At 57.4% G+C, this 26,134-nt stretch overlaps 1 protein-coding gene across 2 annotated transcripts in view; it reads right to left on the minus strand.

The window, feature by feature from the left end:
• LMX1B (LIM homeobox transcription factor 1 beta) overlaps positions 1–23,664 on the minus strand; it is a 79,560-nt gene extending 55,896 nt beyond the window's left edge. For both annotated transcript variants that reach the window (XM_044264892.1, XM_044264891.1), the window contains exons 1-2: positions 23,470–23,664; positions 22,452–22,638 (exon numbers count right to left, since the gene is read on the minus strand). In XM_044264892.1, the coding sequence (XP_044120827.1) occupies positions 22,452–22,638; positions 23,470–23,608 (326 nt within the window). In that variant the 5' untranslated portion in view covers positions 23,609–23,664. The remainder of the gene's footprint in view (positions 1–22,451; positions 22,639–23,469) is intronic.
• Between the last annotated feature and the right edge of the window lie 2,470 nt (positions 23,665–26,134).

The raw sequence follows: 26,134 nt of genomic DNA on the forward strand, positions 1-26,134 counted from the left end.
GGTGGGGACTAGGCAGACGGGATGGCCAGACCAGGCGGTAACCAGGCCTGATTGGGCTGGTCCCACTGAGGCCAGTAGCTCCCTGCACTCTGGCCCAGGGCTGTCAGGGCTTCTCCTGGGCAGCACGGCTGGACAGAGAGGGGCTGCCTCACAACGTGCCATGGACGCGTGCACACACACACACACCCTTGATAATAGAGACACACGGGCAAACACAGCACCATCGCTGACAGACCCATGCAGATGCGTGCCCACGTGCACCCAACAGAGACACAGACGCCCAGTGTGCACTGACCTAAGTCCCATACACACTCACCGAGTCTCCACCGTGGGCCACCCACACACACACCCACGCACACCTGCACTAAGAGCCATCTGCGCTCGGGTACACATGCCTCAACCCGGCCTTGCAGGGCCCCTTCCCCTCTGGTCCTGCCCTGCTCCTCTTGTAATTCACACAGCAGAGTGAATTTCAGGCTCAAATCTGACCTTGACACTCTCCTGCTTAGAATTCTTCCTTGGCTTCCAGTGGCCCCCCAGAGTAAAGGCCAGACTCCCCAGCGCAGTGTTCAAGACCTTGCGTGATCTGATCTCTCTCTGCACACCCACTACGGCCCACTTCCAGGCCTTGCACATGCTGGTCCGTGTGCCCTAAAAGCTGCTCCACTCCCCCTCTTTACCAGGAAAATGCCCCTGCCCTCAGCGTGGATAGCTATTCCTCCAGAAAGCCCTCCTCCACACCCTTGGGTCTGGGCGAGGAGCCCCGTTCCTGCGATCTACAATGCTCTGCCGGGTTTTCTCCATTAGTACCGCCGGAGACATGCCTGTCTCCCACTGGACAGTGAGTTCTCTGGGAACAGGACTGTGTCTGACTTGTGTCCTCAGTACCTCAGTACCTCAGGACACTTGCACGAAACACCAGAAAGGAGGGAGGAAGGCCCGAGGGTGGTCCTAAATCTTGTGTGTGACTGAGGCCTGAGAAGGGCTGGGGCTGAAAGGGGCTGGCATCAAGGACACCCAGAGAACCCTCAGGCCATCACGAGGCTGCCCTTCTGCAGGCAGTGGCTGTCACTCCATCACTCACCATCCCCAGTATCCGTCCCTGGGCCGTGGAGTGGGGTGTCTCCCTGCTACCCGGCACTGAAGGGCTGGCAGCCCACAGGGCAGGCTCAGCCTCTCTCCTTTCCCGCAGGAGCAGCAGCCCACAGCACCAAGCAGTGCAGCACTGCAAGCTTCCAGCAGGCAGGCCCGAGTCTAACCCACCCACTTCCCAGCTGGGTGACCTCCCAGCAGCCTCTCTGGGCTCCAGTTTCCTCAGATGCACTCTCATGAGGCTTGAATACCAGTAAGAGCAATCAGGACAAATGCTAGCTTCCATTTCTTCATTTGCTAGTGATCTTGGTTGGGGTTTCTCGACGGCCCAATTTATAGGGGAAGAAATTGAGGTTAAGTGGCAGAAAGTGATAGAAACAAGACTGGCACCACCAGTCTCTGAAACAGACTTACTCCTCTGAGCCTCCAAGGTCCTGGGTGTGACTGTGTTGTGTTCAGAGTTACAAGTCACGTGTAGAGAATGTCTAGGACCCTCTGGGCGAGTCTGCCTCTAAGCCTGGAGTGTGCCGGCCAGGGCACCTCCTCCCATTACCCAGGGTTCCCAAAATCTTCTCGTGCCCACCTTCTCCTTGTACCTTTGCCCAGTCTCCCCAGGACTCAGCGATCCACCCCCTCCCTTGCCTTTTGTGTGAGCCCTAGGATGCTCTGCCGGCTCCCCATGGGAGCGACCAGCGGTGGGAAGATGACAAGCAAGTGCCTGGAAGAGGAGTTGGGGCAGGGGGGCCGGGGGACACAGGCTCGAGTCAGACCTGGCTGCCAGCTGGCTGCGTGGCCTTGGGCAGCACCCAATTCTGAGCCCCAGTCTCCCTATCTGTAAAATGGGAATGATGATCACTTCTACATCTTAGGCCTATCAGGGGGCTTCACAGGGTGCAGTGCCCTTGACAAGCTTGGCCAGGGCTTGGCACGTAGCAGGTGCTTGGACTTTGAGCAAATCTGCTGAGCTGTGGTGGCCTGCGGAGAGCATGGGCAGGGACCGAGCTGGGAGGGAAGGGGATGGAGGAACACTGTTTCTCCTCGCAGGCCACTGTCTTCCATGACTTTGGGCTTGCCACACCCTCCTCCTCCCTTCTCTGACTGCCTAAACAATCCCTGCCTGATACAAGCCTTTCAACCTTCCCAGGTCGCCTTCATTACCCCTTTCTCTAGGCATCCCCTCCCTAAGCACCCTTCCCTCCATCACAACCCTTTACCCCCCCAGGATTATCCTCACCACCCTGGCCTTTCCCTGCTTCTGTCCTCTGAGGCTGAAGTTCCAGCAAGATCCGACCAGCTGAGTCACCTCTGCTCCTCGCTCCCTGTGGGTAAAGGAGGGTCGAGGTGGGGGCTGGCCCCAAGGAGGTGGGTGAGAGGGAAAAAAAGGGGCAAGTTGGGCTCTGGAGGCCTGGGGGTGATGTCAATGGGACTTCCTAGGGTTTATTCTGTCAGAATTCTTTTTATAGGGCACCTGGGTGGCTCAGTGGGGTAAAGCCTCTGCTTTCGGCTCAGGTCATGATCCCAGAGTCCTGGGATCAAGCCCCACATCGGGCTTTCTGCTCAGCAGGGAGTCTGCTTCCTCCTCTGTCTCTGCCTACTTGTGATCTCCGTCTGTCAAATAAATAAATAAAATCTTTAAAAAAAAAAGAATTCTTTTTGTAACAAAAATACTAATGACCACACTATAGTAATGATAGCTGTTATGGGACACATTTCTTTCTGTTGTTGTTTGAATAATGAGCTTTGTGCTAAATTCTTCATGTCCTTCTACTGTTAACCCTTCCAATGACCTGGAGAGAAGGAACAGTTGTACCCATTTTACAGATGAGAAAACTGAGAATCAGAGAGATCAAGGGACTCTTCTTCTAAGACAGCAGCTCACAGACAACATTAGGCTGTGCTCAGAGCCTGGCACTCTGGAGTGCTAATAGGGGCGGGCTGCTGCAGTGGGTGGGCAACTAAAGCCCATGATGGGGACAGTCCCTGAGCCCCTAATATGTGCCAGGCCTGCTCCTGGCATCTGTCTTCCCTTGACTAGACACCACTCGGTTCAGCGCCCCAGGGCCCACCTGGCTGGGTTTCCTCCAGGCTGCTGTTATCATGAGCTCCCCAAGGGCAAGGCCTGTATTCCCTGTATTCCGTCTTGTTCCCCAGGCCTCCCTACTGCCCACGCAGAGCCTGACAGAGGGCGCTCCCCAAGTAACTCTGGAATGTCACCTTTGGAGACTGGCCCCTTCAGGATTCTCAGACAGCTCCATCACTGCAGGCGTTCCGGTCTCCACCATGGAGCTTTCCAGACGCCCCTCCCCAGCCTATTCTGCAAGGGTCAGCAGCTTCTCCTCTGAGGTCCTCGGCCTGCTCTTCATCCCCAGCCATAGAGGGCCGGGACAGTCCTGCTCATCTTGGCCTGTCGGTGTCAGGCCAGCACTGCCTGAAGCAGGGGTCCTTCTGGTCGCAGGGCTGGGCTGGGCTTCCTCATTCCCTCCCTCCCTGCCTTCAGAGCACATTGACACTCACCTGGGGCCTTATAAGCAGGGGCCACGGGAGGATGAGCATCTCAGGGGCCACCTGGTGGAGTGGTTGAGCTAAGCTATGTGACCTTGGACAGCTGACTTCCCCTTCCTGCACCTTGGTTTCCATATCTCTGAAATGGGGATAATACCAGACCCTGCCTTGCAGACTTCTATGGGCTTAATGAGATAACTCCTTGACTCAGTGCCTACACAGTCTAAGAAATAAAATGTAACACCCTTGGCTTCCCCTGTGCTGTTACAACTGTGTTCACGGAAAACCCCATTCGGAGCAGGCAGCCCCTCAGGAGCAAAGAGAGGGAGAAAGCAGGATAGAGGGTGTGCTGGTGGACCCCCATGACTTTGGCCACTTCCTGCCTCCTAGAGGGTACTAATTTTGCCCCCTATCCCCCATTCTGGCCCCCATTGTAGGCAGCCTGGCCCTTACATCCTGGGGTTTCAGGGAGAGAAGAACGCTGACCCCGCCCAAGTCCTCATGCACCGAGATCCTGCCATCCATCCGGTCACCCACCCAATGATGCCACGCCATGCCAGGCTCTGGGCCCCCTGTAGGGAGGCTGCGTGCACCCAGACAGACAGTCAACCACGGTTCACGCTTTCACTCAGTTCAAGCCAGCTGAGCACCAGCCCAGTACAAGGCCCTGTGCCAGTCCGGGGTATACGCCGGGCAGAAGTTCTCAGACCTCAGGGTACGCAGCTCTCCCAGGAGCGGAGGAATGAGGATTCACACCTTCTGCAAAGCTAGGAACCTGCGTGTTTGATAAGCATCGCGAGACAGACCCAAGCTCAGGGGGCAGGCAGGAGGGAATATGGAGCCAGAGAGATTTGATGAAGCTGATGATTTTTATGCCAAACTTCAAAGGAAGACGACTTTACACGAAGGAGGGATGCTGGAGGCCAGTGAGCATGTCCTGCACGACTGTCACAGCCTGAGCCAGACATGGACAAACGTCTGAGTGTGGGGGTAACAGCAGGTGCGCTGGTGGCTGAGCACACAGGAGGAGGGGGCAGGGCCTGACCAAGGAATCTGGGAGCCAGGAGCAAGAAGCTTCTGAGGACAAGCCTCAGGTCAACAGTAGAGCAGGATGATCTCCTTAATCCCAGCAGACCTGGTTCTAGCTCGAGCCGCCCAGGCCTCCATTCCAAGGCCAGGCCCCAGTCAAGAGACTCAGGGACTGGGCTGGCCACAAGGTTTGAAGCGCCCGGGACAAAATGAAAATGCAGGGTGCTTGTTCAGACCATCTTAGGGATTTCAAGAGGGCGAGAGCTGGGCATCAAACCAAGCACAGGGCCCTTCTGAGTGTGAGATCCTGTGGAACTGCCCAGGTCACATGCCCATGAAACCAGGCCTGTGAATGACACAGACAAGCGGTCACTCTTGCTGGGACCAGCCCAGAGAGCTCAGGACTCCAAGGCTTTTAGCCAGGCAACCCAGGACTGGGGCTTCTAAAATTTTTTTTTTTTAAGATTTTTTTATTTTATTTATTTGAGAGAGAGAGACAGTGAGAGAGAGCATGAGCGAGGAGAAGGTCAGAGGGAGAAGCAGACTCCCCATGGAGCTGGGAGCCCGATGTGGGACTCGATCCCGGGACTCTAGGATCACTCCCTGAGCCGGAGGCAGTCGTTTAACCAACTGCGCCACCCAGGCATCCCAGGACTGGGGCTTCTAGTCCTCCCAGCTCTAAGCCCCAGGTCTCTCAGACTCTCCATCTGTCCCATCCCCTCCCCTTAACCCTCAGAACTGCCTCCTAACTTTGCCTTGACCCTGTCCCTTCTCTAGCCCCTCCACTGTCCCCACCTCTGAGGAGGCAGCTGCCCCCTCCTGCCAGTCTCCAGTCCCCAATCCCACGCATTGGCTGCCAGTGTCAGCTCCATAAAGTGCCTCTCCTGCCCTGTCACCCACCTGTACAATAATCTTCGATAGCTCCCTTCTGCCCACAGAATAAAAGCCAAACCCCGTTGCATAGCTACGGCCCCCGCCCCCCTCTACAGCCCTGCATCCCAGCAGCCCCTAGGCAGCCTCTCCAGCCAGACTCACTGTCCCAGCCCACTTTCTCAGCCCACCAATTTAACCCCTAATATCCCTGCTTCCTGTGCCCCTACTAGGAACGCCCTCCCCAGATCCTCTTAGCTCCCACCTCCCACCTCTCAGGTACCTGCCCTGGGAACCCAGCACAGACTCCTGCTGTCATGTCATTAACCAGACCCCTGCCCGCTGCCCTTCCCACGAACAAAAAAGCTCCCACAAACTGGTACAGCTCCTGGAGTGCGCTATTTCATTTAGTTCTCAGGACAACCCTAGAAGCCAGGTTTTTCGAGTACCTCCATTTTACCAATGAGGGAACAGAGGCTCAGAGGCTCAGAGAGGCTAAGGAACTTTCCAAGGGATGCCCAGCTAGAAAGAGGCTGAACCTGATGTCCAGCCCAGCCAGTCTGGCTCCTGAGCTACTTCTCTATACTTTTCTTCTCAATACTAACTGAGCAACTACTATGTATCATGCCCTACTCGCCAAGGCGTGGTGCACACAGAGAACCATAATGAAAATACTGCCTGACGCGTGTAACCAAAGCCAGACACCTGCTCAGACCCAACACAAAGGACGGTGGGAGCACCGGCACCAGTACTGGCAAGAGCCACATAACCATCAGAAGACGTTGCATCTGCTTTCTCTTTCCAGTCTCCTCACTGCTCTCAGGCAGGTGCTGGTCCTTAACAGACTGTAAGAGAGCTGTACCACAGAGAGGTAAAGCATCAAACCCAAGGTCACACAGCCAGGAAGTGACAGAGCTAGATTATACTCTGAACCCCCAGGTTCCAAAGCACTGGCGTCTTTTCTCTGCCCACCTGGCAAAGAACCTGGTTAAGTTCTTGGCCTCCCAAGGAACCAGTTCTGGGGTCAAAAAATCAGGGAAGAGGTCAACATGCCCAGGTATGGGGACAGAGCGGACATGATTTCTGCTTAACTCTGCCACGTCACCCCACTCACTTTGCCCATGGGCTACCGGTCCTAGGCCGGCTTAGCCAGGACTTGGCTGAACAACTGAAAGTCCCCCAGCTGGGCTCCTGGTAATTAGCTGCACAGACGCCCCCGTCTCTTACCGAACCCCCCTGTGACCTCGTGCCAGGAGCATGCACCAAGTGGAGCACATGCTTGGTGCCATGATACTCCCTGTGCCCCAGGGCGAGATATTTCCTTTTACAAGTTCTTGTTATTACGATCATTACTGCTATTTTAATTTAAACCTCTGACATTCAGGGAGATGTTTCTCTGCAGCCACAAGGGCATGTCTGGGGGAGGTTGGCACTTCGGTGACTGGCCTGAACTCTTGCCACGTGGGATGGCCGGACCAGTGGGCGGCCAGCTCCGTCCTCCTTCAGGGCTCCACGGCTGCTCACTTATCAGGCTGACATCCCGCAGGGGGGCCGCCGCCCTGCCCGCCCCTCCGGCTCCAGGCCTGCCGACTGGAACCAGACCTGGAGGGGTGGGCAGGCGGGGGCCTGTGGGAGGGGGCCAAGCCCTCACCACAGGCCCCTTTGCAGTTCAAAGTGACACACTCGGGCGCTGTCCCCTTCAAAGGGCGGACAGCGCCTGCCCTGAGCTGCTGTACCCGCAGGGCAGGGGTAAAGGTGGCCCTCTCAGGGCCGGTCAACTCCCAGCCGTGGGCTGGGCCTGCTTCCCAGGGCCCTGTCATGAACAGGCCCCACACCAGCGGCTAGAACTTGCAATGCGATCCTGGGAAAACTGCCTTCCCTCTCTGAACATCCCTGCCGCCGTCACTGCGTATTTGCAGAGCACTCAGAATTCTGGCACTCAGGCCCGGTCATACATGATGCTGACAATAAAGATGATGACTCAGGCTCTCAGAGAAACAATGCCCCAAAGCCAGAACACCTGAGCGTGAGTCCCATCAGCGGTTTCTAGTTATGTGACCCTGGGCAAGTCACTTAAACTCTCTGTGCTTTAGTTTCCACATCCATGCCACATAGCCACAGACACACCCATCTCCTCCATGCCAGACTATGTCCACCTACTGCCATGATGGTCCTTCAGGCCAAGTGAGACCCACTGAGAAAGTGCCATTCAGGGACTTCTCCCAACCCCCAACACAGCCAGGCTGAGAAGTGGTCAAGAGGACAAGTCTTCACACCTGCAGAGCAAGGAAGCATTCTGGTGTAGCTCCCCACAAGCTGTGTGATCCTGGGTGTGTGGCTTTACCTCTCTGAGCCCCAGTTCTGTCACCTGGAAGCCTGGGTAAACAAACGATGGTCCTTTTAGGAACTTTCACCGAGGTCTGGGGTGCCGAGGGCTTAGCCCTGAGCCAAGACCTAACATGTGCCCAGTATATGGTAGCTTATCATTGCTACCTTACGCTGTGTGACCTTAGGGAAATCACGGCACCTCTCAGGTCAAGCTTCATTGTTGCAGAATGCGAAACAGTAATAAGAATGCCTGCCCCCAGGCAGTGAGAAGATTCAATGAGCTAATTCCCATCAAACCCACAGGCAGTGTGCAATAAACACTGGTCATTAATTATGAGGCATTCATTCAACAAGTAACATTGAGCTCTGGTGCCTGGCCACTGACACTGAACCCAGCAGAGGGCCAGATTCTGCCCTCGCAAAGGATCCCTGGAAGTTTCTCCTGACCAAACGCCTGGGGTCCAAACCCAGTTCCACTTAACTAGCTGTGTGACCTTGGGCAAGTTACTCAACCTCTCTGTCCCGGTCGTCTGCTCCGTAAATGATCACAACACCCACATCATAGCCACAGCACCTTCAAAAACTGTGAAGGGCTTCACAAACCATGTGCACTCACTCAGCAAGCATCAGCTGTGTGATTCTTGGTGGGGCTGGGGGTGTTATACTCTCTCGGGGGCCAGACCTGCCCATCACCAAGCCCCCTGCAGCCAGCCTGGCCCCCTTCTGCAGCCCAGAAACTCAGGACGTGTTAGCTCCTGTGAGTACCCTGCAGAACGGAGGCTTCTGTGGGCTTCCTCTCGGGTCTGTTTCCCCAGCAGCTGGAACACTTAGAAAAAAGCTCCCAGCCTGCTGGGCTTGTCAAAGCCGGGCTAGCTTTACTAGAACCAGCTTTGGACGATAATTCTGCGGTCATAACAACTATTTTCTTTACATACTGCTATGGAAAGGGGAACCCCTTGCTTTTTTTTTTTTTATTTTTTTAACTTAATTGAAGACACCATCAAGCGTAAATATGCCGGAGTTTTTAATAAAAACATGATGGAGGAAAACATTCAAAGCTCAATAATCAGAAGCAATTTGCATCGTGAGCGGGGATGTCGCTCCCATTCCCCACCCCCTTGGCTGTGCTCTGCGCGGGGCTGGTTTTGGGGCTGGCAACTTTAGACCTACGGCAAAAATAATGAACAGCAGTGAGGCTTGGAGATAGTCTGAAAAATATCCTGGAAAAGAAAAACATATGCCAAAGAGTGTGGTGTAAAAGTCATATTTCATGCCTGACTTTAGAGAATGTTAATAAGGATTAGAACCATACTCCAACAGAACAACTATCAGTCAAGGCGAGGTAATTAATTTTGCTTCAGATCTCTGCTTGGGAAAATGAAAGCAGTCAGTGTTGTTTCACGGCATAGAGACTCCATCACACTCGAACAACCCTAAGAACTTCCAAAGTCGCATCCTGATCCCAGCTGGAAGAAAGCTGGCTGCTGCCGGCGGCCTCCGCTGATCTGTCACCGTGTAGATCTGGGGATCCTTCCCCAATGCTAACAATATCAAACTCTTTTTTTTTTTAAATTTTAGGATTGACTAATAAATATGATTAAGATAACACATCCCAAACCACATGTCCTCTGCTCAGCCTCTAACATGTGGAGTACAGATGTGTCTTCCGTATACAGATGCCCCAGCCGGCTGCTCCCCTGAGGCAGGGATCCTGGGAGACGAAACCCCGAGACGTCCTTGCAGTCCCCTGGCCCTCTGTGGCCCTGGCCAGGCCACTGGCCTCCCCGTGACCCACTGTCGAGAAGAAGGGCCAAGCCCAGGGTGTTTGGGAGTCAGACCCAAGAAGGACAGAGGGATGTGGTCACCTGGCTCTTGTCTTTCAATGTCCCAGTTTAGAAGACAAAATTGCCAAATGTACACGGCTCCGTGCTATCCAGAAAGTTCTCAAACTCATTCCATCATGGAGACAAGCCTGTTACACCCCTCAGGAACCAGGACTGAAGGGCCTTCCCCTCCAGTGACCTCAGCCTCCGGAGAAAAGTGGAGGCCAGGGCTAAAGTCAGAGTCTGGGAGCAGGTTTTAGAAAGAATTGTGGAGTTGCCACATAGGCCCTTAACTTGGCCATGGGTAAACTGGGGGTTCTGTCTCCGTTCTGCCACAACTGAGTGAGCTTTAGGGCCAATACTAGCCACACCTGAGCCTCGGTTTTCCTGTTTCTACAAGGATCTCTTCAGCTGAGACCCTGCTAAAGCAGCCCAAGGTCTGGGTGGTGGGTGTCATCCCAGTGCACCCTCTCTGTGATCACTGAAGAGGGTTCTTGGAGGCCGCAGGGAAAACCAGGCCCTGGAAATAGGGCAGGGAAGCCTGGGCCTGTTGGTGTTGACAAACAGCCAACCTCCAGCTCTAGGGAGAGGGGGCAGCCCCTGGGAGACAAGAGCCCCTCCCAGCCTGACCAAGCAGGACTCTCCCCACCTCCCCCCACCCCGCAGAAGCAAAGCTCCGGGTTAAGGTATGAATGAGCCTACCTCTCGGCTTTCCCCTGGGGTTAGGAGGGAGAAAGGAGGAGTCCCTCAGAGTTAGCTGAGGCCAGGCAGAAGGGCTGAAGCCGGCAGAAAGGGGAAGGGTATTCTACCACAGCGGTAGAATGAAGGAAGGAAGGAAGGAAGGAAGGATTGCACGAACAAACGAACGGAAGCATGAATGTATGTCCAAGGGAGGTGAGGGCCTCCCAAGCCCACTGCAGCAGGCAAGCTGAGGGCAGGGCACCTTCCCAGAAGAAAAAGTCCACTAGGGGTCCCTGGGGAAGGGGTACTAGGACCTGGATGAGCCCCAGCTGCCTGTGGGGTAAGCTCTGGCCACTTGGCAGAGGCGGGAGGGTCTGCCTTCTGGACCAGAGGCTACTATGGGGAGACGAGGAGGGTCAGGTACCCCCTGAACTGGATGGGGTCAGGACCACCTGGAGGAGGAACTCTGTCATAGCCCTCCTTGCCCCCTTTCACCTGGGACCCACTGGGCATCTACAGCCGCATTCTGGGCTCCTCTTAGTGCTCAGGCCCCGTCTCCCCGGAATACCCCCAGACCTCTTCCCTGCTGAGCAGCCCAGGCCGGCGGGCCTAGGGCTTGGCCCGGCCGGGCTGATATGAACCATCTGCGTTGTCTTAGGCCGCCCCTCTGCCCACTGTCCCTCTGAACTCGGCCGGTTCCCGCGGGCCGTTTGATGCCTCGTAGGGTCACAGACCCCCGCACACAAATCACCGCCGCGGGGCTGGGGGTGGGGCGGAGGCGCTGAAACCTAATCCGCAAAGTTTGCTCTGCCGCCAGCTCACTCCTTCCCTTGCTCACTCGACCACCCCCCCCCTTTCCAAACAAGGCTTATTTTTCTTGCCAAAAAACCGAAGTTGGTATCAAGTGTTTCGAGGGAGAAAGTCTCTCCCCCGCCCCAACTTGGGAGGAAGGGCCGGAGCTGTTGGCTGAGCGGGGGACTGCAGAGGGGGCTCTGGGAGGGAACCCGTGGGAGGTGAGCTCCCGGCTCCCAGCTCTGTAGGTCCGCGTCCCGTGGTTAATGTCGCAGACCCAGCTGTCTCTGACCCAGCCCTGTTCCCCTGTCCCTGGTTCCCTGCCCAGACAGTGCTCTTTCCATCGTGGCTCTCCATCCCTGTGGGGCCAGAGATGGAAGCATCACTTCCTGCCCCTTTTCCCTCCCCATAAAACAGCCCCTGCCTGTCGCTTTTACGAGGTGACACCCTGCTCTCGGCCGATCCTCCCCGCACCGGAGCCCGGACTCTGGAGGGAGGAGACCGAGCAGTCAGGCGTCTCCAGAGAGTTCCCAGGACGCACTGGGGTGCCTGGGAGACTGCCCCAGAGCACAGACTAAGAGCTTTAAAAGGAGGCTAAGGAGCCAGGTACATTAGAGACAAATTCCTCCAAAGTCTCCCCTCCTGCTCTATTGACTCTGCGGCCTCCGGCCTGAGAGCCTAGAAACTGGCCGAGAGGTAGCCGGCCTGGTCCTCTGCAGCGGTGCAGAGTGGAGCCCTGGGGGCACGCAGGTTTCATTTGCTAGGTGTTGGTTTTGCTTTTGGTTTTTTCAGCCGGTGCAGCGACCCGGAACCGCGCCTGGCCGTTTCTCCGACGCCCGCGGCTTCCGACTGTGCCCGGAGGTGAACGCCGGCGGCTAAAGTCCGCGCCCGCGGCGCCCGCTGTGCGGGCTGGAGGTCTAGTGGTCGGAGCGGCGGCCGGGGCCGGGGCAGGGGCAAGGCGGCGTCGGCGGCGACGTCGAGGGGCCGGTCGGCAGACCCAGCTGGGTCTGCGCGGCCGGGACGGGGGCGGGGTGGGGGGAGTGAGGGGGGCGGGGGCCGGCCGCACGACAGATCTGCACACGGTGGGACAGAGGTGGCGGCAGCAGCGGTGGCGAGAATAAAGGCGCCACGGGCCCGGCGGAGAAGCTGGTTTCCGCGGGGGTCGAACAAAGGAATTCGCCCTCAGAAGAAAGGGGCCGAACGAGCAGCCGGGAATGGTCAACCCCGGAGACTCGCAGGAGTAGGAGCGTCGCGACATCAGTCCCAGGGATCCAACGAAATCCGCCCCGCGCAGGACCCCAGCCTGGCATCTCCGTTCGGCCTCTCCCTTCTTGTCAATCCCGCTTTCAGGGGGATGGTGGGTGTGCACCCCCCAGCGCCACCTTTCCTGGGAAGAGGGGACAGAGCGGCCCGTGCTTTCCGTCAGTGGAGGCGAAAAGTCCCCTACCCCTCCCAATCGGCATCCTCTGGTCGTGGGGCCGTTGCCCCCATTTTCCAGAAGCTGACAATTGAGGCTCCCCAAAAGCAACCCCTTCCCCCACCCCTGCTGCAACACGCATGGCGGGCTCAGGAGACCCAAGCGCCCTCCGAAACGAAAGTCGCCCCGGGGGCGACAGGGCCGGAGCTCCCCTCCTCCCACCGCCCTCGGAAGGGGTGGAGGGGACACGGTTGTAAGGTGCTTGGCTTCTTTTCTCTGCTTGACATGAATAAGGGGATTAGGACGGCAAGTTTCCGTCGTTCACTCGGACGGACAAAGGGCCCCGCGGTCAGAGCGGCACAGTCTCTGATTAAACGACAGAGCCCTGTCACTCAGCACCGTCCTAGGTACTTGTGTTCGTGACATAATCTTATTAGAAGATAAAACCAGCGAAATCCTTTCCATAATGAAAAGTTACATTTAATGGCTGGACTCGCCCCCCAGCCCCTCCCGACCCTGCCCGCCTCCTCCCGTTGCTGTTGGATATGGCTCGCCTGTAATTGGCATTTAAAGCACCAAGTCCGAGAGAAAAACGGGGTTTAGGGTTTTTGTAATCCCCCTAAACTGTCTTTGTTCGAAATCTCCACAGATACAAGTCTGTTAAGAGTAAATATTTGTGGATTGATACAACCACATTTCCCCCCTACAAACCAAATCTGAAAAAAAATCTGCCCTCCGGCCGCGCTTCGGCCCCGCGCAGGAGGGAGGGGGCTGGGGTCAGCCCCAGCGTCTGCACCGGGAACCCTGCATTGGGGTCGCCTCTTTCCCTCCAGGAGCCAAGGGACTGTGCACATTTCTCAGGCGGGAGAAAGGTCTTAGACTCTTTTTTTCAATTTTCTGTGCTCTCGATAAACAAACCTCCCGAACGCGCCTCTTTTGGGCCTGCCCGAGGGGGTCGGCAGGAGGGCTTGGGGAGGGGCGAGGGCTTTGCTCAATTCCAAAAGAAAATTCCCTCTCTCCGCTTGGCTCCCTTTCCAGCAGGTTTAAGTGGCTCCGAGAGGACTCACTCCTCCTGGGTCGCAGGAGATGCGACCCAGCAGGATGCCCCGAGTCCGGCCCAGGATTGCACCGGGAGCCGCCAAGGGCCCCCGCAACGCAGAGGAGTCCGAAGGCTGCGGCGGGGCCCCGGTTCCCGGCTCCAGCCCAGCCCGTCCGGGGATCGGATTCCTTCATAAATCAGTGGCTGGGTGAAAGGGCTGCGCTTTAGAAGGGGCAGGACCGTGTGTGCGTATTAGAGCGCGCGGTTCCCAAATCCGGGCTAAACCCCTGGTGACACCGAAATTCATCAACCGCGGCCGGCGCCCGTGGCGCGGCCGAGGAGCCCCAGAGCCGAGGAGCCTGTGCAGCACGCTGCCCCACTGAGGGGAAAGGAACGAGGAGCAGGAACCACGGGAGAGGTGGGCCTGGAGGAGGGCACGGGGGGGGGGGGGGGAGACCTCCAAGAGCCGCCCCGCCCGCGCGCCTCGAGCCCTGAAGGAAGCTCACCGCTGGGGGGAAAGGCAGTTATTCTAACCTTTTTTTCCTTCTCTGGCAAGGGCTGGCCCTCCACGAACATTCTGGTGCGGAGAGGGCAGTGACCCCCACCCCCACCCCTTCCAACCCTGGGTAGTAACCCCCACCACACACGCCCCTTTCAGGCTGGGCACTCGGGTGAATCACAGCTGCCCGGGAGCAGACTCTGGGGCTTTGGGAAGAGCAGGAATCGAGCACTGAGGGATCCCGTCTGCTTCGGGAGTTAGACCCACCTACGGAGAAATCCGCGGGAGTCATTCTGGGCCTGAGAGGGGTGACTTAACTCCCTCCACCTCCGTTTTCTCACCTGTACAGGGACCTAAAGCAATAAAGACCAAGACACAGGGCAGCACTCCAGAAATGTCAATTCCTTTGCTTTCTAGAAGGACGACTACTGCGCCCGCCCCTCTGGGTCAGTAAGACTCTGTTCCTATGAGTTCCTGTCTGCACTGGCCACGCTCAAGAGTAGGTTGGATAACAGCAGGACCTATGTCCCTCAGTAGTCATGGGGGGGGGGGCGGGCATCTATAGGCTGCTGCCTGCCTGCCTCCGAGGACCGGATTCTGACAGCCAGACCTGCCCCATTCCCCTTCCAAGGGGAAAATTCAGAACACAGGCCCCAGCTCAGGGCACAGAGCAGGGGGGGTGGGCTAGGGCACTCGGGGAGGCCCGTTTGGGAGGCTCCCGGTTCCGGGCCTGTGCGAAAGGCCGACAATGCATCCCTGCCAGGCAGCGCGTCTCCAGCTCACTTCCCAGGCAGGCAGGCAGGAAGGAAACATCCATTGACGAAATGCCCAATGCAGGCTGGCACCTCTGGGTTTGTTTCACTTTATCCTTAGAGATCGAGTCATTTTATCCTGCGAGATTGTAACCAGCACCCCTGTTTCACAGAGGAGGAAACCGAGACCCAAGAAGAGCAACAAGCCCTTCCCTAAAGGCCTGTGGCTTGTGCCACAAGAGCCAGAGACATTCTTGATCCCTAGTCTGTACTTGGGAGTTTTGTTCTTTGTCCTTTGAGAGAACGTGCCCCGCCCAGGAGGCCATCCGTCTGCAGGAGGTGGTTTCCATCCAGAGCACCTTGGTCCTCTCTATCTCCACAGGCTCTGGGCAGCTCCAGGCCTGGGCAGGCGCCCATACCCTGACAGCCCTGTAACTATGGCAATTCAGGAATCACATGACAACAGTCCCGGAGTCCCGGAGGAAAGCAGGAGGTGGGAGAAGGGGGGACAGGCAGTCACACCCAGCTCATCCTGACCCAGGGCTGCTGTCCTCTCCTGTCACTGCTGCTGCAGCACTCAACAGAGCCGCCTGGGGGTCGGGGGAGCCCCTGGCTGTCCTGTGTTCCAGCACGCTCACTTAGCTTTCTGCGTCCAGCCAGCAGCTCGGTGGGCTCCTCACTCCTGCCAGCCCCGGTGGGCACCTCTGTTGCTCAGGGCAGCCCTCAGAACCCTCCCCACCTGGCAACCACCTCCCAGTTCCCAGGGAAGCCTCTTAAGCAGGGGCCTGCCAGGAAGCAAACATCTTTGTTTCTTCTGGAACCAAACTCCAGGAACTAGGTTTTTCCTTCAGCAATACTTCCCCCAGTTCCCCAAGTGCCGGGGCAAGCCTGGTGCTCTGCCATCAGACCGGGCCAGTCTGAGCCAGGCTCCCGACGGAGACAAAGCACCACCCCCCCTCAACGTACTCACATATCCCTGGGACCCCTACACTCCCCAACCCCCCTTCGGGGGCCCCAGGGTCGACAAGGCAGGTCCAGGGGCCGTCAGTCAAGAAGCTGAACAGAAATGGATACAATATTGCCCCGGGAATAACAAAGGAAGGGCCCACGCAGAAATTTATTTGTTCTGATCAGGCGAAGCAAAGGTAAAGGGCAGCGAGGAAGTGCTGTCAGCCAGGCCTGAAACCCAAGAAAGTTGCCATTCGGAGCACAGTGGCCCCTTATACCCCACCACTCCACAACACAGCGGTAGTTAAAGCAAACACAGACCCTTCACTGCCCCGTCAGTTACACCTTCCCCCCAAAATTACACAAACTTTGAAAGATTTTTCTGAGAGAAGATGGATGCTTCGGGAGACTTGAGGTCAAAGCTAGGCTGTTTAAAGTATATTATTAACAAATAAACATTTACTGCAAAAAAAAGAGAAAAACCCTATAGGCCACCGGGGAACCAAATCATGTTGCTTTTGGCTTCAAATGACAGGAGACATTTATGACATGAATGGAGAACACCAGCCGGTCGATGAAATGGCAAACGTCTGCCACTTTGCTTCCTCTGCTTTCGTGAATCAACTTTTTCAAATATGGTTTTCAGCCTTACCCTCCCTTCACTACCACCGCCTCCCCACTTCTGACTGCAGTAGCAATAAATATATATAATTTTGGTTTTGCTCTCTGCTGCCATCAGCACAGACTCTGAGAGCTGGAGAGGGCTGGGTCAGCTAGAAAGCCAAGGGCTTTGGGTCCTCCTGCACCCCAGGGTTGACTGACAGCTCATACGGGCTCCTGGGATGAGTGGACCATCCCTTTCTTCCTCCCTCCCTTGAAGCTGAGGCCTGATGGTGGTGTCCAACAAATTGGAAGTTATAACTCATGTCGTTGAATGTATCCTCCATTCCTCAGCTAACTAATGCTAAAGTAGGGCAGTAGGGCTGGGATTTTTTTTTTTTTCTTTTTCTGTTTTAAAAACCTCATAGCCACAGGACAGAGGAAATTCCCTGGGGGACACGCAGGCAGCCCATCCTGGACAGGACAAACCTCTGTGGGCTTTCATCTGTCCACCTGAGCCTGTGTTTCTCCACCTTTTAAACCCCAAATTTTGGAGAAACAAACAGATCCCTGGATCTCTCTACCTTATCACCCCCCACCCCAATCTCTCCCTCATCCTTGAACCTTAGAGATGCTGGGTTGAGATTTCTTCCCCCTTGTCATCTGAATCACAAAAACAGCAAGCACCAAGTGTTTTCCAAATATGAAATTATATTATCGAGTAGGATTTTCCAAGCTATTCTCAGACCCTGAAGAGTCTAATTGCTCCCCAATGTTAAGATCTTTGCTTTGGACCCATTCAACTCCCTCTCACGGCCCCCAAGGAGAAAAAGGCCAGCACACCAGGCCCATCCTGCTACCTGCCCTTCCTGGTAATGCACAGTTGGCAACTGTTCTTATCTATATAATCAGAAGTTTTTCTGCTTCTCTGAAGGTAGTGAAGAGGATACTGGATCCCACGGAGTATGGAACATGGACTGAAACCCCACCAGATACCTTGTGTCATTCTTACAACCACCCTGGGAAATTGTATCATCACCTCTAATTTGCTGTTGGAGAACCTGGGGCTCTGAAACGGGTCGTCAGTTGGCTAAGATCCTACGGCTGCTGAATGGGGCTGGGAGGCGAACCCAGCTCTCAGGGTCCACAGCTCTCCTCACTGAAGGAGGAATGGCCCATACAGTGCCCCACTCAGGCAAAGGGAATGATTTTCCCAGGGGTGCCCCTCATTTTCCCTGCACAGAGAGGCTCATGGCAAGCCTACCATGCCAGCTGTCCCTTTCTCTGGCACGGAACCCATGGGCAGTTTGGTGTCTCCTTGGGGACAGGACATTCCTTGCCACACCGCTGATGATAATGGTAACAACAATAATTTCCAAAGTATTAACAACATGCCAGGTGAGATGCCAGGTCCTTGGGGGCATGTTATCTTGAATCCTTATTAGAATCCTTTCCCCTAGGGGGCTATGTCCCCATTTTACAGAGGAGGCTCAGGTAGATGCCAGGGCCTAAGGCTGGCTCCAGTGCGCAGGGCAGGAGGTTGCTGAGGGCGCACAATCACCTACTCCAGAGGAAATCCTCACAGCCGCCTTCTCCAACTCAAGAAAAATCCGGCAAACAAATTAGGCTGCACTAGCCCAGAGCCTGGGGAATACAGGGTGAGCCAGGAGTCAGCTGTGAATAATGCCTCCCTTCAGCAGCTGATGACTGCAGCTTTAGGAAGGCCTTTGCTTACCTTCTACCTGCAGTCGAGGTGCTGGGGTTAAAAGGAGGGTGCCGTTGCAAGAGCCAGAGGGTCCCAGACTTGGGCTGGCAAAGCAGAGCCCTTCAGCCCTCAAACCCCCAGGGAGAGCACTACCGAGGCCTTTCTATAAGACCAAGCTCGGGCTTTTCCTTCCAAGCGGATCCAGTTCCAGAACAAACCCTCTACCTCAGGCTGTGGGCAGGGATGTCTGCAGTTCTGAATGAGACAGATGCGGGCCGTGCTAGCTGGGATACTTCACTGGTAGGGGAGGCACTGCTGGTAACTGGCACCCCACAGGAAGGCCTTATGCGAGGAGGCCTTCCAAGCTGGGAGAAAGGGCAGGCAGAAGAGGCTGGAGCCGGGCTTTGCTCTCCGCGCACCACACCCCTACTCTGCCAGAGCTGGTGCTCCGAGGAGAGGTGAGCCTCCTTGGTAGGCCTTTCCCGGTGTAAACACTTCCAAGGAAAGAAGGAAAGGAATGTGCTGGGAAGAGCCAGGTTGGGCCACTGGAGCTGGAACCAGCTGGGGTAGATTTACCCTTCCCCCCCCCAAAAAAAGAAAGAAAAGAAAAAAGGAGAAAAAAAAAGAAAGAAAAGAAAAGAAAAGAAAAAAAATATCACCCCAGGACTCAGACAGTGTTTTTTCCTGAAATTCAATCAAAGTCTCCCTGCTCCCCCCCTTCTGCGGGTAGGCGCATCCTACCTGGGCAGGCGAGCCCAAGGGGACCCTCGCAGGCTCAGCAGAGCCCTGTAACTCTGCTCGAGAAGGGGCGAGGCCGCCCGGGCAGGCCCTGCGGGCGGAAGGGCTCCGCCCGCCCGGGATGCCGAGGTGGGAGCCCGGCCCGAGCTGGAGCGCCGGGTCCTTCGGCGCACGCAGGCTCCCGCTTGTGCACCAACGGATCTCGGGTCGCCAGGCCTGGGAGCTGTCTTACAAGCGATTAGACTCCATTTTGTGACAGATTTTTGGACTCTCCCACCGACCCTCCCCCCTTCCGGAGCCTCCTCCAGGAATTCGCCACCTCCTCAGGATAGAAACGCTTTCCAGACGAGCGACAGACGGCAAGAAAAAAGACTTACATAATTCTATTTGGCCAAGCCACCAAGAAAAAAAAAAAATGGGGCGGGGGTGGGGGGAATTATGTTGTCATTTTCTTTTTTTTATGTGTTCTCCGGTGGAGGAAGGAGAGAAAGGTGTTCGCGATTTTGCGTTTGGAGGAAACCCCGTTTCCTCCCGGTTTCTAACCAGGTTGAGAGTCCGAGAAGGAGCTCCGGCAGCAGAGGGGCCAGAGCCTTGGGCGCAGAACAATCCGACCGCTTTTTTTTTTTTTTGAAGGAGCCCCCAAAAGCATGTAAGGAGAAAAAGTAAACTTCTCGAGTTGTGCGTGAAAATACCCAAATGCTGCAGCCCCGCGCTCCGCTTCGTCCGTCCAGGACGTGGTGGATTTTATCAAATGCTATTAAATGTGCCCGATCGTCAATTAATATCCCCCATGGTGCGTAAAATAACGCTGCGCTTCTGGGTGTCCCAGATCTTTAAAACAAATCGAAAGGAAGAAGAGACGCTTAATAAAAACAGCAACCTCTTTCTAAGGACCAAGCCCCGCAAGCTCCTCGGTGGGGTGAGGCCACATTTTTCACAAGTTATTGCGGGGGTGGTGGTGGTGGTTAATTTCCCCGTACCGCGGACACAAAGGTTCGACCAAATTGAGAAGGCACGTCTCTGCGCCCACTAGCCTGGATTCTCGTCTGAAAAGCATTTAAGCACAGATGCAATAAATATGCATCTGCGATCCTCAAAGAAAAAAATAAATCGTGAAATAAACTTTTATTGTGAAAAAGAACATCGCTTCTTCCGTGAGCCCCTGCCTGCCTCGCTGTGCCTGCTCTCCCTGGGAAACGCTGAGGCGAGACCCGCCAGGGTATTTGTCCACAGGATTGTCTTGAGAACAACCTCTCCTCAGCCCCCAACCGGCCGGCCTAGTGCAGATACCTAATTGGCCTTATTAGAAGAAAGAGGGGGCGAGGGAGGAGGAGGGCACCGTGAGGGGCGTGAATAATGCCCGCCTGAAGCCTGCCGCCTTGCGGGACCCACTCGGAACTAGGGACCCGAGATTCTTCTGGAGCCCGAATTCACCCGCAGACACATCCCAACTACACTGAAGCATCAAGCTCTCTGAGAGGCGCCTTTTTTCTCTTTTTAAAAAACAAATAGGCTTTCAACAAAGGCAACACAAACATTTAATGTTTAATTGTTTTGTAAAATTAGGGAGCTAGCCGCTCCGCGTGGTAACATCTGCTCAAATTTTGACTTTATACTTTTGTGTTCTGAAGAACCAGGGAGTATCCTCTCCTTGTTTCAAACAGAAGCTCCAGAGAGGACTGAAGGGTAGGGGGAGAGAACTGGCAGATGCACTCAAGAGGCTGGAAAGGGTCCTTCCAACATGTAAAAAAAATTTTTTTCCCCTAAAAATCTGCTCCAGTGACTTGGAGGCCCATTTCCAGTTTCCTGGGCCTCCCGCCCCCACATGTTGAGTCACCCAGGCCGGTGGCTGAGTTAAGTTGGAAGTGGCAGTGCCAGAGCTGAGCTAAGGGTCAGGCAGGCAGAGGTGCAGGCCGGCAGGACAAGGGTGGACTGGAAGTTGGTGAACCCTGCCCTTTGGCCAGACCAAAGCCCCCAACCACATCTATCCCGACTACTTTCCCCATTTTATTTGTCCTGCTCTATGCCTGGTTGTGGCCGAACTGACTGGCGGCCACGCTTTCTCCTGGAACTAGAATCCTGTCAGTCCAGGGCATAGCCCAAATACTACCAACGGCAAGGTGCCTAATTTGGGGTGCTCCAGACAGAGGGAGAGGTCTCAGCAAGACTCTGGGATCAGCAAAAGAGCTGACTCTCTGAAATGGACCCCAATTCCTGCCCGCAGAGCCCCCAGTGGGCAGGAAGAGCCAGGTGCAGAGAGCAGGTCCTATTGGACTTTCCAGACCAGGGGAGCACAGTCAGATAAGGTGCTGTTGTGGGGCTCAGCCAGAACCCTTCAGAGCAGAACCTAATACCCTCTCCAGGGCTTTAGCCTCCAGTCCCACCATTTCCAGGCCTCAGTCAAGCAGCTAGAGAGAGGGAGATGGGGCACCCCAGATGCTCCACTTCCCACCAGGGCCTGGATCTAGGAACAGTCCCTGGGCAGACAGGTAGGCTGCAGTCAGCACCAGGCATTGGCGGCCCACACTTTTCCTGGAGGCTTGGGCACACACAGCTCCCCCTGAGCCCCCAAACACCTGAGAGCCTCCTCATCCTGCAGCCTCATCTAAAAGGGTCGTTTGGACCTCACTAGAAAGTTCTGTCCTCCCTGGGGGTGCCGACACCTTTCTTTTGGCTATTGCTCCTCTCTGCCTCCCTCCCCCCCCAATCACACTGCCAGGCACAAAACGAAGAGGACGAAAAGAAAAAGCCCGAATCTGCTCTTAACTGTCCCAGAACCTTGCCAGACAAATCTATAGTCTCATTTAAAAAACAAAAGTTTGCAGGTAGGGCTCAACTCATAGTCTCCAGACTCAACCTTGAGGTTTAGGCTACACCAGGGCAAAGCAAGCCACCCCGACTCCAACACAAACACTGTGCAAGAAAGAGGGCCTGCTGGGGAAGGCTGACTTGGGCAGCTCTTCATCCCCACCCCCAGGAGCCCCAGACTGTGGTTTGCCACCTCTTGAGGTCCTCTTCCTAGACAGTTCCTCCCGCCAGCAAAAACTGTTAAGTGCAAAATTCCCGCATGGAACGGTTTGGAGAGCATGGACACTCTATCAGGGACTGATAAGACAACAGAGAGCATGGCAGGAAGGAGGCATCCTGAGCTGCCCGGGCAACTCAGCAGCCCCCCAAACTCCACTTCTTTGCTCCAGGAATCCCAGACCTCCATAAAACTCTACTTTCGGGAAGCACACCACCAGGGCCTGGCTCCCTAAAGCACTGTTTTCATTTGGAAATCAATCACTGGTCCCCAGTTGAGGTCTCAGTGAGGTCAGGCCCTGTCCCTGGACAGAGGGATGGTATCTCCTAACTGGCCAAGGGCCTTGTCCTGTACCCCAACCAGTGCAGGTTTCCGGACAAAAGATGGCAACTAGGGACCGCCAGAGGCTCCCGGCCACCTCACCAGTGGCAGCCTGGCTGGGATGGTTAGCCCCTGTCAGGAGTCGCACAGCCCACACAGCCCTCAGAACCGATGGGCCCAGCGGTGCACCGAGCCGGCGGTTGGGCAGACGCGGGCCTGGCAGTGGGGGGTGGCGGGGCTCGAGTGCCCCGGCGGCGGCAGGGAAGGAGGAGAACGAGAGAGGCGCTTACTGTTGGTAGTCTTGTTTGCAGTACAGTTTCCGATCCCGGAAGTAGCAGCTGGTGGTGAGGGCTTGCTGACACGCCGCGCACTGCAAACACTCCTCGTGCCAGGACGACTCATTGACTCGCATCAGGAAGCGGTCGGAGATGGGCCGCTGGCAGCCCTCGCAGACGGCGGGATGCGGGCAGTCGGAGCCTGCAGCGCACAGGGCGAGAGCCGGGCGGTCAGCCCCGACCAGCTTGGCCCCAGCGTCCCGGCCGCGCGCTGCCCGCAGACCGGGCCCCAAGGGCGAGGGCAAGCCGGGAGCGCCGCCCGCCGCCTGCGCTCCCCTGGCCGCTGCACCAGGGCCCGGGCAGCCTCAGCTGGTTGGTCCCAGTCCACGGACTCCCGCGCGGAGAGGCCGCGGGTCTCGAGAGCCCTGGCTCGGCGCTGCACTCTCCCCTTCTCCGGAGATCCGGCGCTTGGTGTTACTACGTATGAGAACCGGCACAGCGCGGGGTAGCCGGCTGGAACCAAGACGGGCGAGGTGAGGCTGGGGCGCTCGCTGGCTGACACGCCCCACGGCGGCGTTCGTGGTCTTCTGTCCCCTGTCTCCCCAAAACCTGTAGTTTGGGTGGCCCAGGGGACATTTTTCTCTTAAAAGCTCCCCCCACCAAGTGACCTGGCACTGCTCCTTGCTAAGGTGACTACTTGGGTCTCCATCACTCCGGCCTCCCACCTCCTATCCCCTCGGGAGTGGCAGCTCTAGCACCAAGGCCCAGTGAGGATGGTGGGTGGCAGCTGGAGCGGTCCGGGCCTCCCTCCTCCTAGGTGGTGTCTCTGCAAAGCTCTGTCTCCTCACGATGCCTGTTTAGGGGTGCCTGTTGACCCTCCAGTGATCACTGCAAGAGACTAGTCTATGTCCTCCCGCACCCCTACGTCCTGCAAACCATTTCCTATTCCGTTGGTCTGGCCGCCTGAGTCCATCTCGGAAGGATGCCCCTGTCCCCTGCCCATGACCACTTGGGCGTCTGACGCCGCACTCACCCAGCAGCACCCCCAGAGTGGCGGGCCCGGGGCGCAGGGCGTGCTCCTCCATCTTGATGCCGTCCAGCATCTTGGCGCAGTCCGTCTGCCCGCGGGGGAAGCACCTCTCCAGCGACTCGGGACCTGTTGCTATATCCATGGGACGCGGGGCGCGCCTTGGGCCCCGCCGGCCAGGGTGCTCGCCCGCCCGCCCGCCTGCCCGCTCGCCGCCGCCGCGGCCCCGGAGCCGGGGAGGCGCGGCCCCCGCGGAGTTGGGGCTGCGGCAGGGGCCGCGGGCCGCCCCCGGCGAGCGTGGAGCGCCGACGCGCTAGCCCCGGGCCCCGGCGTCGTGCGGGCGGGCGGGCCGGGGCGCTGCAGTCCGCGCCGCGTTCTCCCCGGCACTCGCAGCCACGCGCGCCGGCTCCTCTGTCACCTGCTTGTCAGCCCCGGAGCCGGGCTGCGGCGGCGGCAGCAGACGGAGCCGCGGGGAGGAGGCGGCGGCGGCGGCAGCGGCGGCGGAGGCGGCGGCGGGCGGGGGAGGGGGCGGGGGTGCAGGGGCGGCCCCGCGGCCTGGGGGGGCGCGGGCGGCGCAGCGGGGTCCCGGGCGGGGCGCAGCGGGCCGCAGGGCTCCAGGCGCGCTCCCCGCACTACTCCAGTGCCATGGTGCGCCCGAGGAGCCGCTGGGTTTAGAGCTGGGGCTGGCGGCGGAGGGATACTCCGGCCGGGAGCCGCCTCACCCCTCCTCAAACTTCCTGACATTTGAACTCATTGGTGCGCCTCGTATCCGTGCGCCGGGATGAGCCGGCGGCTCCACGTCAAATAGTGCCGTCGCCTCCCCCCCATCCCCCGCGGGAGGGTTCCCCGCGCCCCCGGCTTGCGCCCCGCTCCGCGCCTGGCCCGGAGCTCAGGCCCCGGCGTCCCGGCCAGACAGAGCGCCGGCTGGCCCCTTGTAGAAGTTTGGGTCACCTTCGAAACAAATCCTTCTGCCCCACCCCTTTGAAAAATTGATTTGGGAGTTGGGGATTGAAGGCTTTCTTTTTTCTTGCTTGCTTTCTTTATTATTAATATTTTGTAAAGCTTCGGCGCTAGGAGGAGTGGCCCCATGCGAGGCCAGACTGAGCGGATGGCGGGGAGCGCAGCGGATCCACCAGGGGAAGGCGCCGGCCGAGAGTGGCCGACCGGGGACCCCATCTGTTGGTCAAGGTAGGTCGCTCCGGGCCGAGTTGACGTCCCCTGGGCTGCGGCGCCTTCCCGGGGCCCTTCTGGTCCGCGGAGAGGCTGGCTGCTGGATTGAGGGACGGGGCCCGTCAGACGGGAAGGGCTGTTGGCCCAGGATTGGCCAAACGGGGTCCTGGCCCTGGGAGAGGGGATTGGGCTCCGGATTTGGGGTGAGGGGTCCGGAAAAGCAGGCGTGACAGAGATTGGGTCGAGGGGTGAGCGAAGATCCTGGAAGGGCCCTGGGATCAAGGATGGGGGACATTGGGCAGAGGAGGAGGGTCAGGCCCAGCATAGGCACGGAGAGTTTAGAGGGCGATTCAGTCTGAGAACGGGGCCGGCCAGAGGTGGGGGCAGTGGATGAGAACCTGGCCTCGCAGGATTTGTAAATGCACGGGAAGGGGGTGGTGGCTCTGGGGTCGGTAACTGAAGGCCCAGGACGATGTGTGTTCGGTTGCTCGATGGAAGCGGGATTGGTGGCTGGGATAGGCTCCTTTTGGTAGCGGAGGGGCCCGGCTAGGGGTCTGTAGGCCGCACCTGGCAGGGACAGCGCCCTGGTCAGACTGGGCAAGGTGGGCTTTGACGCTGGGGAGTGAAATGTCGGCAAGACAGAACCCCAGACTCTCGCGCCCGCTGGGCCAGGCACCCACCCGCCCTGGCACCCGCACCCGTGCTCGGTGCGCAGGCCGCTGTGTCCGGCTGCGGTACACCGCGCATAGGCCGCCTGTGTCTTCGGGTCCCGGGTCTCCACAGAGGCGCGGCTTGCCCAGGAGCGGGGGGTGGGTGGTGGTGGCGGTGGTGCGGACCCGGGGCAGGAGCTGGCTGACCCCTCGAGCCGCTGCGGGGCGGCCCGGCCCCTCCCGGACCTGAGCAGCGGCGCGGAGCGGGGCGGGGGCGGAGGGCACGGGAGGCGGGTCCCCTGACCCCGCTGGAGGCGAGAGGGCGGATCGGATTTGGAGCCTGCCGGAGGCTTGGTCAGAAGTGGCCCCCTGTGCCGCGGAGCCCCGCGGAGGGGCCTGGCTTTGTGGAGGATTAGAAGGCTCCCGCCCCATCCCAGTACCTGCTTGTGTGTCGGTGGGTATCTGTGTGTGCGTGTGCGCCTGGGTGCTCCTGCTTCGGAGTCTGTTGCATGCCTGTGCACCCGTGTCTGTGCACATACAGTATTTCTGTGTGCCTATCTGTGTACCTGGGTGTGTTTCCCGTGCCCATGTGCGTGTGCATCTGCAGGTCTTAACATGCCTCTGTATCTTCTGTGTGTTTGTAGGTCTTTGTGTGTGTCCTTGTGTCCCTGTCGTTATATGTGGGTGCCAACGTCTTTGTGCGTCTCTCAACCTCTTTATTGTGTTTGGGATACTTTTCTGTTTATGTGTTTTCGTGTCATCTTTGTGTCTGAGTGTATCTTCGAGTTTCTGAATGATTCTGTGCGCTTGCTTCTCTCTCAGAGTTTTTTGGGGTTCTGTGTGTGTGCGCG

The sequence above is a fragment of the Neovison vison genome, chromosome 9 (assembly GCF_020171115.1).
Source record: "Neovison vison isolate M4711 chromosome 9, ASM_NN_V1, whole genome shotgun sequence".
Taxonomy (NCBI): Eukaryota; Metazoa; Chordata; class Mammalia; order Carnivora; family Mustelidae; genus Neogale; species Neogale vison.